A 17,981-nucleotide genomic window follows, 5' to 3' on the forward strand; every position below is an offset into this window, starting at 1 on the left:
TTTTAAGATCTGGAAAAGGAAAACAGCTCATGAAGAAGTAACCAAGAACCCCATTGTTTCCCAGTCCCAGCCACCCTGTGCTGTGAGGAGGGGGAAGAAGGGAGCAAAATTCTGACCAAAGTGTTTTAAGATCTGGTTGTGTTTGTTTTAAGATCTGGTCACGCTCCTGACTCCAGTTTTCACTGTTCTTTGTAGTGTAGTGTAATACATTAGGTAGTTTCTCTCTTCTTCACTTTGTGTTGAGTCTGTTTTGCCCATGTCATTGCTGACAGAATTCTCTCTCCCTGTCCTTATTCTGTCTCCTGAGCCTCTTAATATATATTTTCTCCCCTGTCCAACTAAGAAGGGGACTAATAGACTGACTTTGATGGGTTGTATGGCCTCCAACCAGGGCTAAACCACCACACTCTGGAAAACCATCAAGTGAAGTACAGGAGTGACTAATGATGCACCTCACCTTCCCGCATTTTGGTTGGAAACATCACAACGTAGTATTTTCTGTTCTTTTCTATCTGCTGGCTTGCATAATTATATACAGAACTGTGACCCCATTCATGATGGCATTTAAATATCTGTTTCCCTTAAACAGCTGAATTTTCTCCATGATTTCACGCTAAAAGCGTGTTTACTTAAAGCAAATTATAAACTAAGATGAAAAGTGAAGTACCTTCCCAAATTGAAGCCTGGAAAATTTCTGCAGTGCACGTTTCTTAAGAACAAGAAATTGGCAGTTTACAATAAAAATGAAAACTCCACATTAACACTATTCTTATCTAAATTTTGATAGAATATCCAAAAATATTTGTTTCATTGAGATCCTCATACAATCACAGACTGGTTTGGGTTAGAAAGGACCTCAAAGCCCATCTAATCCCATCCCCTGCCATGGGCAGGGGCACCCTCCACTAGCCCAGGTTGCCCAAAGCCCCATCCAGCCTGGCCTTGAACACTGACAGGGAGGGGGCAGCCACAGCTTCTCTGGGCAGCCTGTGCCAGGGCCTCACCACCCTCACAGGGAAGGATTTCTTTCTTGTATCCAGTTTGAACCTACTCTCTTGTAGTTTAAAGCCATTACTACTTGTTCTATCTCTCCATGCTGTTGTAAACAGTCCTTCCTCATCTTTCCTGTAGGACCCTTCACATATTAGAAGGCTGCAATAGGGTCTCCCTGGAAACTTGTCTTCTCCAGACTGAACAAGCCCAACCCTCTCAGCCTGTTGTCACAGGAGAGGTTCTCCAGCCTCATCATCATCTTCATGGCCCTTCTCCAGAGTCACTCCCAACCGCTCCATGTCTTTCTTGTCCTGGGGATCCCAGAGCTGGATGCAGTACTCCAGGTGGGGTCTCACCAGAGTGTAGGAGAGGAGTACGGTGAAGGGGCCACAACTTCAGAATACAAAGAACTGTCCTTAAACCTCTAGTGACCATGTATTTATTTGGATTTTGCAAGTTTTTCCAAGAAGTATTAGTGATAACCTCCAGCAGAATTCTATTTCTCTCCCAAACTAGGTTTTTCATAACTTTCTCAAATCCTGGGGAGTTCTTTTTTATTTATTATTTTTTATATATGAATAAGCTAGAAGTCAAACCAAGTACAATAGTATAATTAAGTTAGCTTGTTAAGCTTAAGGTGCAGAGGAACAGTATGCTGATGAAAGTCTCACTAGTAGGATTTACCTGTTATCTCGTGCATAGTTCCAAACAAGATTAAATGGAAAGCTATTACTACTCACTCACAAGTTACAGGAAATGAACTGAAATACCTGTTTGCTTCTCTAGAAACATCTCTAAAGCATTTGGGGAAATGGAATAATCTGCACACAACAAGGTTTTAAAAGGCATTGACAACCAGCAGTACAAAAGATTCTGTAGAGTGTATCACAAAAGCAAAGCCGAAACGTGTATCATTCCATATCAATTCCAACAGAGGCCACCACATTTTGCACAAGAGCACAATATTCATAGACACTGTACAGAGGAATCTTGCCAGAGAAGCTTGATGCAATTCAATTTCCATCCTGTTCACTTGTCTAATACAATAAAGCAATCTAAGAGTTGAAATAAAATACAAAAAGACCAGACAGATTCCTAATAGCAGCGTACAGGCCAAATAAGCAAAGCAATGCCAGATCTATAAATGCAGGACCTGCCAAGGAGCCAGATGTACCTAGTGGAATATCTCCTACAGCTTGGCATCAGGGCACTTCATGTTCCATATGCAATGACAAGTAAAGTGTAATACTGTATGTTTTATCTGGCCAGATGAATGTTTTCTTTCAATTTTTAAGTCCATCTAACTTCTCCTGTGAAGGAGTAAGTAGATTCAAGGAACTGAGACACTCAAACTCAAGGCTCAAAACCCTACTTACATTAGCATATTTTCTTTCATTATACAATCCTTTGCGTAACGTCATTAGCTTAAGATTTTTGTATTTTAGAGACTAACAGATTACCACTGTTCAGTAACTCGATTGTTTCTAAAGGAATACATGCTTGTAATGTGGCCTAATGCCAACTTGAAGAGATTCTTTCTGGTTTCAAAGGCCACCTAGCGTCAAGGAGAATCTTTCCACTCCATACCTAAACTAGCACAACATAGCTAAAGATTTTAATTAAGGAAACAGAAAAAAAATCCCATAACTATTTCTTGGTATTACACAAATATAAAACTATAATTTACTGTGTTCAGAAAGTGATCCAACAGTGTTTTAAGTATTTACTTTTACAGATTTGTGCAAGTCAACAGTTTACTAAATATTCAGTGCTCAAATGGTAAGGATAAACAAAAAACCCTACTTACACTGCAGAAGACAAATGTACATTATTGAGTTTAAGAAATATTTACAAACATCCCTCCTAAGAACTCCATTTAGGATTTAACTTTGAATTTAAGTTTGAAGTGTCGTACACAACACTGCAATGAAAATGGCCCCAGCCAAACAGCACAGCTGGAGCAATATTGCTGGTACTACAGTACACACAAAGGTCCCACTTCACTGACCCCAGTGTTAGGCAGCTGGTAACTATTTACTAAGATGATGAGAGGACTGGAACATCTCTCTTATGAGGAAAGGTTGAGAGAGCTGTGTAGTATGGAGAAGAGAAGACTGAGAGGTACTCTTATCAATGTTTTAAATATCTAAATGTCAGGTGCCAAAAGGATGGGGCCAGGCTCTTCTCAGTGGTGCCCAGTGACAGGACAAGGGGCAATGGGCACAAACTGGAACACAGGAAGTTCCATCTGAACATGAGGAAAAACTTCTTTCCTCTGAGGGTGACAGAGCACTGGGGCAGGCTGCCTAGAGAAGTTGTGGAGTCTCCTTCTTGGGAGATACTCAAAACCCATCTGAACACTGCCCTGTGCAACCTGCTCTAGGTGATCCTGCTTTATCAGGGGGTTTGGACCAGATGATCTCCAGAAGTCCCTTCCAACCCCCACCATTCTGTGGTAACATTATTCCTGGACATTTTGCTCCAGTATTAAGGAAACTGTTTGCATCAGATACACCTTAGAGTTGAAGAGCTATGATTAAAATGTCCTATGTAAATGTCCTGTCATTCTCAGGATCTTGCTGAAGTTTGCCCAATAAATCTTGACCTTATCCTGGAGCAAAGCTGCTATACTTGATGTGGCAGCAAACTACTACCGCACAACATGATCATGATCTTACTACAGATAGTCAGTAAATAAAACCTAATTCAAAGACACCTAAGTATGCATACTAAATATAGTATTGGAGAAATGTCAGTCTGTTTACTTTCCTGTCATGTTTCCACATGAAATTTTCCCAAAGTGTTTCATACTCAGCAATTAGTTGCATAGTTACAGAAGCATCAACACCTTCATTCTAGCCCCTTCAGATCTTTCTCATGAGTGTAGTGTGAAAAATTAAGTACATTAGTTCATTAAGATCTATTGAGAAGAATCAAGGGATAAAACAGGAAGCAAAAAAATTGCCATTATTTTCCTGATAATTCAAAAGGAAATAAAATGAAATAATCAAAGCACAGTTTCAATGAAAGAAAGGAAATAGTCGTTACTATTTCCTTATAATCTAGACAAAGAGCAGAGCTAGTATCAACAAAACCCAAAATGATCTACTACTTCCTTCTTTCATCTTAATTCATGCAGATTTGAGTTCTACTGTTCTCAAACTACTGAGCTAATAAACTTTAAAAAACTTCTTAATCGTTAAGTTTATAGAGTGACTTCATAAAGTCTGAATATAAATAATTGCAGTACTGATTTTTCTTAAGCTATTTACAATCATCCCAGACAAACTAACTTTTGGGGGGTATTCTTTATAAACTGCAGATTACACCTACACAAAATTAATGCTATTTATAAGGAGCTTTTCTTTTTTCTTTTCTCATTTTGCATATCCTGCCACTCCAATTTTCAGCTGTGGAAGTATAAAGCCTTTGCTTAAATAGGTATGCCAGAAAATTACAACTGGGTTTTTTTTTGGTTGGTTGGTTTTAAAATTAGTTTAAAAAGCTCATTAAAAACAGTTAAAAATAATCTTCTTACTTCTCAAAGATGTACCTATGCATGATTTTGTCCAGTTTGCCTATGAAAAGCCCATTAACAAAGTTTTATTTCACTACAGAACCAGGCCTTTAATGATTCTTGTGAAAGCTCAGCAAACCTTTGCCAGTTCAGCAATATTCTTAAACTGACTATTGAAAGCAAGAAACAGAATACTGCAGTAGAAGTAGTAGTAGTATCACTACAAACCAGGGTATTAATCTACCTCTCTTGCCGAAATCCCTTTCATACAGAGAAGGATGATACTACTGTTCTAATTTTGTTTCATATCAGAAGCTCACGCTTTACAGAGAATTCAGTGGAAGTCCATGCCTAAGACTTGTCGTGATCTGCATACTTTTTGTTCTGTGTAAAATTTTGACATTACATTATTCAAATGACAATATCTTAGTGGGGAAGATTGGGGGAAAGTTAACTTTTACCTTCAAAAGCTGTTTGCCAATTGTTGGACTCATTTTTTCATCCACCATAAGAATTACTATTCCTCTGTCATCCATACCTCGGCGTCCTGCACGACCTGACATTTGAATGTATTCACCTGAGGAGATCTAGGATAAAATGAGAAAAAGAATTAATGAACACTAGAAAAACATCAAGAACATATAACATGCTGCTTACTATTATACAGTAAATGACCATGATATATAAAAATTAGCAAAGGAGAGTTATCACAGAATCACAAGGTTGGAAGAGACCTTTGAAGATCATCAAGTCCAACCATTCCCATGCTGTGCAAACCACATCCCTAAGTACCCCATCTACCCTTTTTTTGAACACATCCAGGGATGGTGATTCAACCCCCTCCCTGGGCAGCCTGTTCCAGGCCCTGACAACTCTTTCAGTAAAAATCTTTTTTTCTAATATCTAATCTAAACCTGCCCTGGCACAGCTTCATGCCATTTCCCCTTGTCCTATCTCCTGTCACCTGGCTGAAGAGACCATCGCTCACCTCTCTACAACCTCCCTTCAGGTAGTTGTAGGTGGCAATAAGGTCTCCCCTCAGCCTCATCTTCTCCAGGCGAAACATCCCCAGCTCTCCCAACCGTTCCTCATAGGATTTGCCCTCCAGCCCCTTCACCAGCCTCGTTGCCCTTCTCTGCACTTGCTCAAGGACCTCAATGTCCTTCTTATGGTGAGGAGCCAGAACTGCACACAGCACTCGAGGTTTGGCATCACCAATGCTGAGTACAGAAGCACAATCACCTCCCTAGACCTACTGGCCACACTGTTTTTGACACAGGCCAAGATGCCATTGGCCTTCTTGGCTGCCAGGGCACACTGCTGGCTCATATTCATCCTGCAGTCAACCAACAGCCCCAGGTCCTTCTCTTCCTGACAGCTCTCCAGCCAGTCTCCCCTAAGTCTGTAGTGCTGCATGGGGTTGTTATGTCCCATGTGCAGCACTCTACACTTGGCCATGTTAAACTTCATCCCCTTGGTCTCAGCCCATTGTTCCAGTCTGTTCAGATCCCTCTGAAGAGCCTCCCTACCCTCAGACAGATCAACACTTCCTCCCAGCTTAGTGTCACCTGCAAACTTACTGAGGGAGCATTCAATCCCTTCATCAAGGTCACTGATAAAGATGTTGAACAAGACTGGACCCAGGACTGAGCCCTAGGGGACGCCACTCGTGACCGGCCTCCAGCTGGGTTTTGTTCCATTCACCACCACCCTTTGGGCCCAGCCATCCAGCCAGTTTCTAACCCAGCTGAGGGTCCACCTGTCAAGGCCAGTGGCAGCCAGTTCCTCAGTCAGAATGCTGTGAGAAACTGTGTCAAAGGCTTTACTGAAGTCCAAGTAGACCACATCCACAGCCTTCCCCTCATCTATTAATTGGGTCACCTTGTCATAGAAGGTGATCAAGTTAGTTTGGCAGGATCTACCTTTGTAAACCCATGTTGACTAGGCCTGATCCCCTGGCCATCATGCATGTGCTGCATGACAGCTCCCAAGATGATTATCTAAGACATCAATTTTTCACAGGCTGCATTATGCATAATTGATCGCTAAACTACTAAGATATAAATCCATGACTATGAATAATGTCTGTCAGCAGCATGAGTTAACTAATGCTCTCATAGCTACAGTAATTTCCACACAGTGCGTAATTTTTATAAGCATAAAAACCATTTTACTAACATCTTCTGTGATGGGAGGTTGCTGGGCATAGAGGAAGTTACTAAAACATCTTCAACATACTGATAATGTAGCTTCACTATCTTCAAACAAAGTATAATTTCACTGAAACTTAACACTAAAATACTGATACCTAGGAAAAGCAGTATTTCTTTGCCTATTACCTGAAACTGAAGAAAAAAAACGGGACACAGACAAGAACCAGCTCTAACTGGCTATATGTCTCTACATTATGCATCGTTCTTTTCTGTCATCTGTCGAACCTGCACTCCCAACAACTTCCTGAGCTTCATTTTAAGTCAGATCTCAAAAACTACTTAAGGAACTGTGCCAAATAATTTACAAAGCCAGAGTTCCACATATTCCACAAGTTCTGGTAACTCTAAGTTAGCTATTTCTCGTATGCATCTTAAGGATGTGCAATCAGACATCATGAATTGTGAAACCCAACCCACTCCAAACCAGGACTGAAGAGATGCTTACTTTGTAATGCACGTACCAAGTGACAGGTCCTGTTTACTGCCATTTTCCCATCTCTGAAAGATGACATTTATAAAGCTTTGCTGTGATGACCTACACACCCTTATTACTTACATGTGAAGCACATACTTGGTTTTAATGTTTACAACTTTGAAAATATTTGTTTTCCAGCTGTAAGAACTATCCCTTTGTACATTTCTGTCTTTCTATGGGCTGCACAAAATACTCCACTGTACCAGATCAACCCTCTTCTGAGGTAAATATCTCTTTTCTAGAATATGTGAAACCTTGAATTTAGTGATCATTATTATATGAAACTCAGCAGGCTTATTTTCCATGTTCATCTAACACAGAAGAAAATACTTGGGTCTCACGGTTTTGGACAAGTTGAGCAGAAGTTTTAATCAAATCCAATGTTCACCACTAATCTGTGTTTCATGCCCTTTACCTATTGCAACATGTAACCTCAGGCAAAATCTAAGGAATTCTGTCTTCAAGAATTCATACGCTAATTATAAATGGGTTAGTGAATAAAGAAAGATTTTGGAAATAAAAATATATTTTCTACTACATTGAAGGGTAGCAAAAGTAAGTGTAATCCCAGTAAGGTTTAAATAATGCAACTCAGTCATTCTACAGAACTTGTTTTTCACTTACCCATCGGAAATCTTTTCCATCAAATTTGCTTGCATTCGTAAATAGCACAGTCCTGGCTGGCATATTAATTCCCATTGCAAAAGTCTCTGTTGCAAATAAAGCCTAAACAAACAGACTGAAGTTAAGCAAGTGAAAAGGAAGGCTCTTAAGCAAATGTGCAAACAGTCAAGAGATTGCTACACAAACCCTCTCTGGATTTTACTACTTAAGTACAGTCAACGCAGGGACACAGTTTTAACAACAGTTAAAAACAGTTAAAAACTGGACCAAAAACATTCTTTCCCTTTTGCCTTATTCCCTCTGGGAAAACATGAAAACTAGTAGAGGGGATCATATGAAAGGCTGCAAAAGAAAACACAACAGGGTGCAACTTGTATTAATGAAAAATAGTTAATTTCCACATTCAGAAGTTTACAGGACAGAAATAGCAGTTAGCTGCCCAAAGAAACCCACAACCTTCAATGAAGCTTAAATTTTTCAAGGCGTACATCTCTTAGGGCAGCTAACAGTTGGCCAACAGGTAAATGTGTCCAGTCTTTTATAGGAATAAAATTATAATTTTCTGCAACTGTCTCGCAATGTAAGTTAGACAATAACTTTAAATACTTTAGAATAAAATCTGGAACACTTAAAACTAGAACTTTAATTGTCCATGAGCATGGGCCACCTAAGGCAAAAAGACTACAAACTTTTCCTTCCAGATAGAGGAAGAAAATCAGCTTCAATAATTGTTTTTTTCAGACAAACATGGAGGCATTTATGCAAATATTTTCATTTCTCAAGGGAAGGGAGCTGCACCCACCTGCACAAATTAACCTGTGCCACCGGAACAGCTACAGCATTTCAGAGGTGCTGTGTGCACTTCTAAAACCCAGTAAGTAGATTCACAGAACAGAGGCTTTCCTTTCATGTGCATGTAGCTCCTTTTAAACCAATTTACTCATTGTTCCACAGGACGTTAAATAACAGGCTTGGTAAGGACTAAGCCCTATACTTTCTGCAGAAAAGTATATTCAAAACACAAGGCATTTTCCAGTTTGGCATGTGCAATAAGTTTTTCCATTTTTTCAGTCAGTGGACAATCTCCATTCTAATGCCAGAGTGCATTCTGAGCTAACACATACTTCCCATTTTTTCAGGATTACCAATTGTGGATTGACAACAAAGAAAAGCTTAAAAATGTACATGAAATATATACCTTTATTAGGCCCTCAGAGAAAAGAATTTCTATGGTTTCTTTTAAGATAGGAAGCAGACCACCATGATGGATACCAATTCCTCGCTTCAGAAGGGGAAGTACATGCTCAACCTGGGAAGAAACATGCAAAGACCAGTAAACAAATTTTAGTATTCATTAATAAAAAATAAAACCTTACTGAAAACCTCAACACTGCCCTTAATGTTCATGTAATTCACTATTTTCTAATTCTAAATGCACCAAATACCCTTTCAATATTATTTCCCATTTAATGCTAGGAATGATCTCAGTGTTGGGTCAGTAGTCCTGTTTAATATCTTCATTGATGATCTTGATGAGGGAATAGCATCCACCCTCAGCAAGTACACTGATGATACAAAGCTGGGAGGAGTGGCTGACACGCAGGAACACTGCACTGCATCCAGAGAGACCTGGACAGGCTGCAGAGCTGGGCAGGGAGAAACAAGATGAGATTCAACAAAAGCAAGTGTAGAGTCTTGCACCTGAGGAGGAATAACCAATTGTCTGTTATCAGTACAGGCTGGGGGATGACCTGCTGGAGAAGAGCTCTGTGGAGAAGGACCTGGGGATCCTGGTAGATGACAGGTTGGCCATGAGCCAGCAGTGTGCCCTGGTGGCTAAGAGAGCCAATGGGATCCTGGGGTGCATCAGAAGGAGTGTGGCCAGCAGGTCGAAGGAGGTGATCCTCCCCCTCTACTCTGCCCTGGTCAGGCCCCACCTGGAGTACTGTGTCCAGTTCTGGGCTCCCTGGTATAAAAAAGACAGGGATCTCCTGGAGAGAGTCCAGAGAAGGGCTACAAAGATGATTAAGGGCCTGGAGCATCTCCCCTATGAGGAAAGTCTGAGTGAGCTGGGACTGTTCAGCCTAGAGAAAAGAAGACTAAGAGGGGACCTTATTAATGTTTATAAATATCTTAAGTATGGGATGCAGGGGGAAATGGCCAGCCCCTTTTCAGTGGTCTGTGGAGACAAGACAAGGGGCAATGGCTGCAAGTTGGAGCACAGGAAGTTCTGCACCAACATGCGGAAGAACTTTTACACAGTGAGGGTGACAGAGCCCTGGGACAGGCTGCCCAGGGAGGTGGTGGAGTCTCCATCTCTGGAGATGAAATTCAAGACCCGTCTGGACGCCTATCTGAGTGATATGTGCTAGGGAGCTGCTTTGGCAGGGGGGTTGGACCCGATGATCTATCGAGGTCCCTTCCAACCCCTATGATTCTAAGTGTAAAGCCAGAGGCGAATCTTTTCAGCAGCGGGCTAGTCTTACATTGGATTAGGCTAATAGTCAAGTTATGCCCTAATTTATACATGTAGTTAGTATTTAAATTTGACAGTATTAAAAAACAAATCCTCATTTAAAATCACTTTTAGAAACAGTAATCCTGGTATGCATGAGATATTTCATTTCAATTTTAGTTGCTGTGATTCTGCTCACTGATATGTGGTGTAAAACAGTGAAGTCAGCATCTATGAGAGACATACAAGGAAAATCAGGCTGTAAATGACTGAATTTATCTCTTTAATTCCCAAAACCTTACACTTCAAATAATTACGCAAATGTAGCTTTATCCCAGTTTTTTCCTTCAAAAACAAAGATTCTCATCAAGAATCTGTTAATATTTAGTTACCACCCCAAACCTGAACCTGAGAATATACGTTTGAGGTATCACCGTCCACAGAAATCAAGAGATTACTGGGATACAATGCCACTGCTTGAAGCTTACAAAAACTCCCAACACAGTATATATCCTCATATCCTGGATATCTATTTTTCTCAAGTTCACAAACAAAATAATGAATTGAGAGCAGTCCTGAGGAGAAACACTTGGGAGTGTTGATTGATGAAACACCGAACATGAGCTGGCAACATGTGCTTGCAACCCAGAAAGCCAAGTGTATCCTGGGCTGCATCAAAACCATCATGATCAGCTTGTTGAGGGAGGTGATTATGCCCCTCTACTCCACTTCTGCGAGGCCCCAGCTGGAGTACTGCATTCTGCTCTGGGGTTCCCAGTACAAGAAAGACATGGAGCTGTTGGAGCGAGTCCAAAGGAGGGCCACTAAGATGATGAAAGGGCTGGAGCAGCTCTCCTGTGATAACAGGCTGAGAGATTTGGGCTTGTTCAGCCTAGAGAAGAGAATGCTCCAGGGAGACCTCAGAGCAGCCTGCCAGTACCTAAGGGAGCCTAAAGAAAAGTTGAAGAGGTTCTATTATCAGAGAGTGCAGAGATCAGAGAGTGCAGAGATACAGCAAGCGGTAATGGGTTTTATACTGTAAGAGGGGAGATTCAGACAAGATACAAAGATGAAATTCTTCCCTGTGAAGGCGGAGGAGGCCCTGGCACAGGCTGCCCAGAGAAGCTGTGGCTGCCCCCTAGCTGGCAGTGTTCAAGGCCAGGTAGGATGGGGTTTTGGGCAGTCTGGGCTAGTGGAGGGTGTCCCTGCCCATGACAGGGAGTGGGACTGGATGGGCTCTGAGGCATGCTGAATCTGAAGCAAGCAGGCATTACCCAAAATTAAATGGTTGTTTTTTTCCAAGACACAATGGCCATGCTTGCAATAAAGATCCCTACGTTGAGAAATTATGGACACATACAAAGAAAGAGAGGGTAGAAAGAAATTTTAGTTTTAGTATTTGTTACAAAAGTACTCAATCCTGGAGTATTCTATGAATTTAGAAACTTGTATTTTGCCACTGTAAAGGTAGTTTACTATGCTTAGTCATTATATGAGAATACAGATGCACCAATTCAACTTTTTGAAAGGCCCAGCAGTAAACATCTGACAACATGCATACTGTGCTTCCTCTCCCCACCCTCCCTAGGAGCAGCTGCATGGTGCTCAACCGTTGACTGAGGCAAAACCACAACACAGATATGTATTTTTATAATTATGTTTCTAAGAAAATATATGGGGTTAAGAAAAAACAAGAACACCCCACACATTTGCTGGAATCTCAACTGGAAAGAACCTTAATCAGAGTCCTATTTCACAATGCTAAGGAAGAAAGCAAGAGATATTAAAACCTCGGGAGATGAATGAGAATATCCAGTGTATGATTTCTGTACTCAGTATGAAGACCGGCATCCTCAATAGTTGCACAAAACAGGAGAGCCACAGCTATCCCTACTCAATCTCCACTCACCTGAGGAAGCTTTTTGTCTTCATCTGACAGACAGTCAATTGCATTATTGAACACTTCTTCAACCATCTTTTTTTCTTCATCTACAAAGGCAATATTTAAGTTATTACAAAATCTAGAAGGTTAATTCCATTTGTAAATAAGTCATTACCAGATTCTAATATGTACAGAAGTTTACAGTAAAAATAACATGACTGTGAAAAACAAAACTGATCACGTTGGGTCAGGCAATCAACACTCGAGTGTGCGCCTGAAGGAACAGAGCAGTAACCAGAGGTACATGGCCCAAGGAAAAGCAAAACAGAACCAACCTGTAAAAATAATACAAATTTCAGCTGCTTCCAAGCTTGGGACTTCCCAGTTTAATGTACTTTCTGTCTTATTTCATAAGACTCCCCTACTAGTCCCTGCCTGTGTAGACACAGAGGCTCTATGTCTTCCCTGTTAATTCTCTTTTTACTGAAGTAGTACAAGCATCAGCAAGTAGTAAAAGGTATGAATGAAGAAAATATATAAAAAAATGCACTTTGTACTTGTACATAGCTTTACACTTTTTGACAAATACAGCTGCATTATTTTGTCATGTTGAAGTGGAATGTCCAAAGATTGGAGCAAGTATACAAGTAAGAACCCTGAACCGTTCATAAACATGAAATGATGCATTGATTTACAAAATTCCTTATTTTTGTTGCAACTCAACATTTCCAAGAAGTGATGAACTTATTTTCCAAACTTGTTCTTAATCCAAAATGGGGGGGGGAAATCGTATTTGTTTACCTTTGGGTTTTTCTTTGAGAAGGAGGAGGAAGGAAAGAAAACTAGATTGAACAGATTGAGTAAGAACACTGGTTGTTTGTAAGAGTTGTTTTGACTTTGAGACAGTACTCATTTTTCTAACAGACTTAATATGAAATTTTTGGGAGATACATTTGTTTACAATAAGTCTTCTCCCATTACAGAAAGAATTTTCTAAGAACTCTTGCTTTACTACTACAGTGAGTAGGACTTTGGAGAAAGAAATAAAGCTTAGAAGAGAGGAACAATTCAACACTGTGATGAATAAGTACTCTTTATGCACCAACATTTTCCTACTGAAAACAGCCTGATGTAGTAACAGTAAATGAAAAAAAGCAATACTTTTTTTTACTTAAAAAAAAAAGAGAGAAAAAAGTAAGTCCCAAAGAAAACAGAAATATCTAACCAGGCTAACATTTTATATCAAACTACAACTGTGATTAAAACCATGTTTTATTTATCTGTACCTGTGTTGAAATCTAACTTTGTCATCTGAAGTGCATAGGCTTCACAGTCTTTCTTACTGAAGCTGAAAATAATCACAGGTTGGAAATTTCTTTCCATGATCATCTTCACAATCTTAAAAACATTTGAAGGACCTATAGAGATATAACATTAATTTAAATGTAATTTCAGCAAAGAAGTTATCATGGAATAATTGAGACAAAAGCACAATCTGCAGGCAGCTTTGTTTTATAGAAAAGTTACTCTAGGATGGGATTCAAACTCACCTTTTGTTCCTCCTTTCCTGCCTTTCTGGTCCCCTTTTGCCAAGTCTCCTGCATCTCTAAGCACTTGCATTGCTGTATTAAAATTATCTTCTCTGAAATCTCCCTAGATATAAAATACAACCCTTGTAAGCAAATACTTTTTACACAGCTCACTTAAAAATACTCAGTGCGTTGCACAGTCAGTACAATGACCCCATATTTACAGGCAGGACAGAAACAATGCATAAGGTACCAAGTGACTTTACTGAGTCAGTGGCACAGCTCAGGATTACACTGGTGTCTCTGAAGTTACTGCTCATTGTTCTATCTGCTGCTCTTGCCTACATGTAACTACACTGCCCAATGAAGACCTAACTTCAAGTGCAATACTATTGTCTGTGGAATTAGCTACTGCTGTGAAAGTCAGCGATTAATTTTAAACAAGCTTTTACTTAAAACTCACCTGAAGACACAAAAATATTCTGCGCCCCCCTCTCTCACTCCCCCTCCAAAAAAGGGTAAAATTTAAATGCTACTAGGTTTCAAGTGCAAAACAATACAGGTAATATCAGCTACTCTGCTGATTTACAGAAAACAGCATGCACCTTAGAAAACAAAGCAAGGATGAGGGCACTTAACACATCCTAGCAAAGTATTGGCCAGCAGACTACATGACAGGAGGTAACAGAACAAAGCTCTTCCATAAGACTCCAAAAATCTAACAGCAATTCAGAGATCACTGTTATCCTTCTGTATGTCATCTTAACATGAATATCCTTTCTACAGCCAATCCAAAGTTTGCAAAAGATGAAGCTTGCGACTGATGAGGGAGGAAGAAAGATACTTCAAACTGAATATTCCTTACATTTTCATCAACCACCAGATGGAGCCCATCTCCTCCTGCTGGGAATATATAATGCTGCAGTGGAGTGGGGCGATAGTCTGTGTAAATCACATGGCAGGGCTGTGAAGAAAAAACAACATACACATGAATATTTAATGTTTCTAATTGCATTATAAAATACTTGCTTGATGGAAAATCCAATTACTATTAAAATAATTATCTCTGAGCCAGAAAGCAACACCCACAGAAACTAAGATAACATATTGTCTTTCCTGAATATGGATTTTGAATTAATGACATTGCTTAAGAAAATCAATGTTTGCAAATCCTTTAGATGAACACAAGTTGGCTACAAAAATTCTCTCGTGAACATAAAAATTAAGGACAGGTAACATGTCCTTCTGTGTTATTAGACAGGCTACCAAAGGAAAAACTGCTGATTTCTATTTTGTAAAAAAGCCTTATTTTTTACACTACCTAAAAAAAGGACACACTAGACTTTTAAAAGCATTTAGGGTTTTAATGCATGGAGAAAGCACATTCAGAAAAAAATCAACAAAACAAATCTGCTTTAAAATAACCACACCACAGTTTTTCAAAACAAAGTCATGACTTTGTGCCAAACTTAAATAGACATCTCATATATGCCTTTCATCAGAAACAATATATGAATCAGTCTTTGGGATATTTTAAAGACATCGGACCAACCTCTTAGGATATTAACTTCCCTTATCTCATTTCTGTATTTTTTGCTGCAAAAGCATCTCTTACAAAAAATAATAAATTAAGCCTAATGGTTACATTACAGAACTGATCTCTTATATTCCTTTCTTTCTTTACATGCATATATAGTATTTCCTATGGATTTATGATTTACTTTTAACTTGTATATGGCATTTTTATAGAGCTCTTCAAACAAACTTTCCAAATAACCTCTTGTCTGTCAGCCCTCTGAAAATCTTCACTGTGTTTCATAATGCACAATGTTTTTTGAAATCAAGCTGGTATCTAAGTAAACGCAGAAAATAAACTTTAAAGAAACAGCCTTAGTGTTACTTTGTAGGACCAACACCCCCTATAGCTAGAAAGCCAGGAGTACAGAGAAGCCAGGAGTGATCCACACCATCATGTACATGCAAAGATACTCAAAGGCTCAGTTATCATCAACCAAAGAGACAGTATTATGCCACAAGACAATAAGGACAGAAGTGTAGCAGATTACCTGTTTGTGAAGGTGGCAGATCCACTCAGCAAACTGACGGGCATTTGGAATAGTTGCAGAAAGGAACACATAGTGAACATTGTCAGGAAGCAAAATAATTGTCTCTTCCCAAACCACACCGCGTTCTGAAAATGAAAAAAAGTCACATGGGCAATTTATGAGATTAAAGCTGATTTTTCAGCTCTAAAGCCAAGGAGGAGCATGCTTAAAGACAAAGTAAGATAAAAAGTAAAAAGAGCCGTATGTACACAAATGGGGTATACCAAATGCCCCCAAACTGGCTTTTGCCTTGGCAAAGAAAATGCAGACTGCGACATGCAACAACTACCTCACATGCATTCAGTAGAAAACAAATTGTGAATGATTTATGCAGAAAAATGACTGATTTTAAGAGAGAATTAATTCTTCAAAAGAAATTAAGGGGAAAATTGAACATATAGGTTACCTGAATCTCTCATATAGTGGATTTCATCAAAAATAACCCATCCAACTTCTCGCATAACCTCAGAACCTCTGTAGAGCATGCTTCTCAAAATCTAGAAAAAAGAAAATTAGATCCATCACATGAAACAAGAGGAGTCATATGTTACAAAGATGTCAGTAACAAACTAACAGAATTTTTGGTTCACATTTACATGGCAATATGAAATTTTATTTTGCACAAAACATAAGATCATTTAACTAAAGAGCACAAAACTTAAAGAGCATTTGGCTTGTGAGATACTTCCCAAGTTGATTCCAATCTAACAAGTCTCATAATACGAGAAAACTGGTTTCCTTGAAAGAACAGTGAAGGAATATGAAAGAAAAAACCCATTATTTTTCTTCCAGACTATGCAGCATCATATGCTACAGTTATGATGATCTATTTCTGCCAAGCCTTCTTCCCTCATCCTAAGAAATAACTACCTTATGATTAAGATGAAATCTTCTGTCAGAAATCATGTAATCCTGTCTCCCCACCCCAATCTCTCCCTACCAGAGTTTTCTCTCTAAGAATCTTTACTCCTTTGAGGTGAAGGCAAAAAGAGGAAAATTCCAACCCATGGCTGGACAGTTTGTATGACAGGAATATGACAACAGTGTGCCAACGCTACTTTGTTCCCAAAGGTGAAAAACTGTATATTCCTAGAGAACTAGCATCCAGCATGAACTACTCAACTATCACTCAATCATCTTCCTCTCCCATTTGTTTTCCCTGGAACAAAATACTGATCCTACAGGATTCAGTAAGTCTGACTGACTTTAAGTACTTCACATCTGTCCACAAAAAACTTAAGTGTCTTGAGCATTCAGGAAATTACACCTTTTTCCACATGAGAGTGAAAGTTCCTGATTGACTGTCCAAAAGCATGAATTTATAGACATTTGCCTAACTTTTTCAAAAACCAAAAGTTAAAACATTAAAGGGAGGTATAATCTTAAAATCAGAGAATGGTTTGGGTTAGAGGGTCCTCAAAGTCCATCTACTTCCAACCCCCTGCCATGGGCAGGGACACCCTCCACTAGCCCAGGCTGCCCAAATCCCCATCCAGCCTGGCCTTGAACACTGCCAGGGAGGGGGCAGCCACAGCTTCTCCAGGAAATTAACTATTATAATGACCAATTTCTAATGCTCTAATTTGGCTTATTGTAATAGCTCTAATCTATTAATATCAGAATTTCTGAGTCAAAAAAAGTTAGAAGAAAACACAGACAGGAATTAATGTCTGATCTTACCTCAGTTGTCATTACCAGACAAGAAGCTGTAGGATTAATGGTGACATCCCCAGTCATCAAACCAACATCCTGAAATTCTTCATACATCTCACGGTATTTCTGATTACTCAAAGCTTTAATTGGGCTTGTAAATATCACACGCTGTTTCTCTCTCAAAGCCAGGGCAATTGCATACCTGTATTCAATCATCAACAAATCAAAGCTGTCAGGAAGACATCCAGAATATATAACTTTCCTCCAACATTCTTTTTAAAAAAATAAAACATGTAATTCAGAACACCAGTAGAACGATATGAAACATTTCACATATAGATTGAGTTCACTGCAATCTTAACTACATATGCCTCTTTGGAGACCAACAAGTCACTGACCACAAGTGAACTGATTTTTATGGACATCAGAGTGCATCTAAGGCACAAGGATGGTGAAGGGTCTGTAGGGGAAGTCTAAAGAGGAGAGGCTGAAGTCCCCTGGTTTGTGCAGGCTGGAGAAGAGGAGGCTGAGGGGA

At 39.5% G+C, this 17,981-nt stretch overlaps 1 protein-coding gene across 1 annotated transcript in view; it reads right to left on the minus strand.

Annotated features, from left to right (window-relative positions):
- MTREX (Mtr4 exosome RNA helicase) overlaps positions 1-17,981 on the minus strand; it is a 46,360-nt gene that overhangs the window by 23,718 nt on the left and 4,661 nt on the right. The window contains exons 6-15 of the mRNA XM_084278165.1: positions 17,474-17,648; positions 16,200-16,290; positions 15,755-15,879; positions 14,554-14,652; positions 13,710-13,812; positions 13,446-13,577; positions 12,187-12,266; positions 9,021-9,131; positions 7,823-7,924; positions 4,972-5,097 (exon numbers count right to left, since the gene is read on the minus strand). Coding sequence (XP_084134291.1) covers positions 4,972-5,097; positions 7,823-7,924; positions 9,021-9,131; positions 12,187-12,266; positions 13,446-13,577; positions 13,710-13,812; positions 14,554-14,652; positions 15,755-15,879; positions 16,200-16,290; positions 17,474-17,648 — 1,144 coding nt within the window. The remainder of the gene's footprint in view (positions 1-4,971; positions 5,098-7,822; positions 7,925-9,020; positions 9,132-12,186; positions 12,267-13,445; positions 13,578-13,709; positions 13,813-14,553; positions 14,653-15,754; positions 15,880-16,199; positions 16,291-17,473; positions 17,649-17,981) is intronic.

Source organism: Gallinula chloropus (genome assembly GCF_964237585.1).
Source record: "Gallinula chloropus genome assembly, chromosome: Z".
NCBI lineage: Eukaryota > Metazoa > Chordata > Aves > Gruiformes > Rallidae > Gallinula > Gallinula chloropus.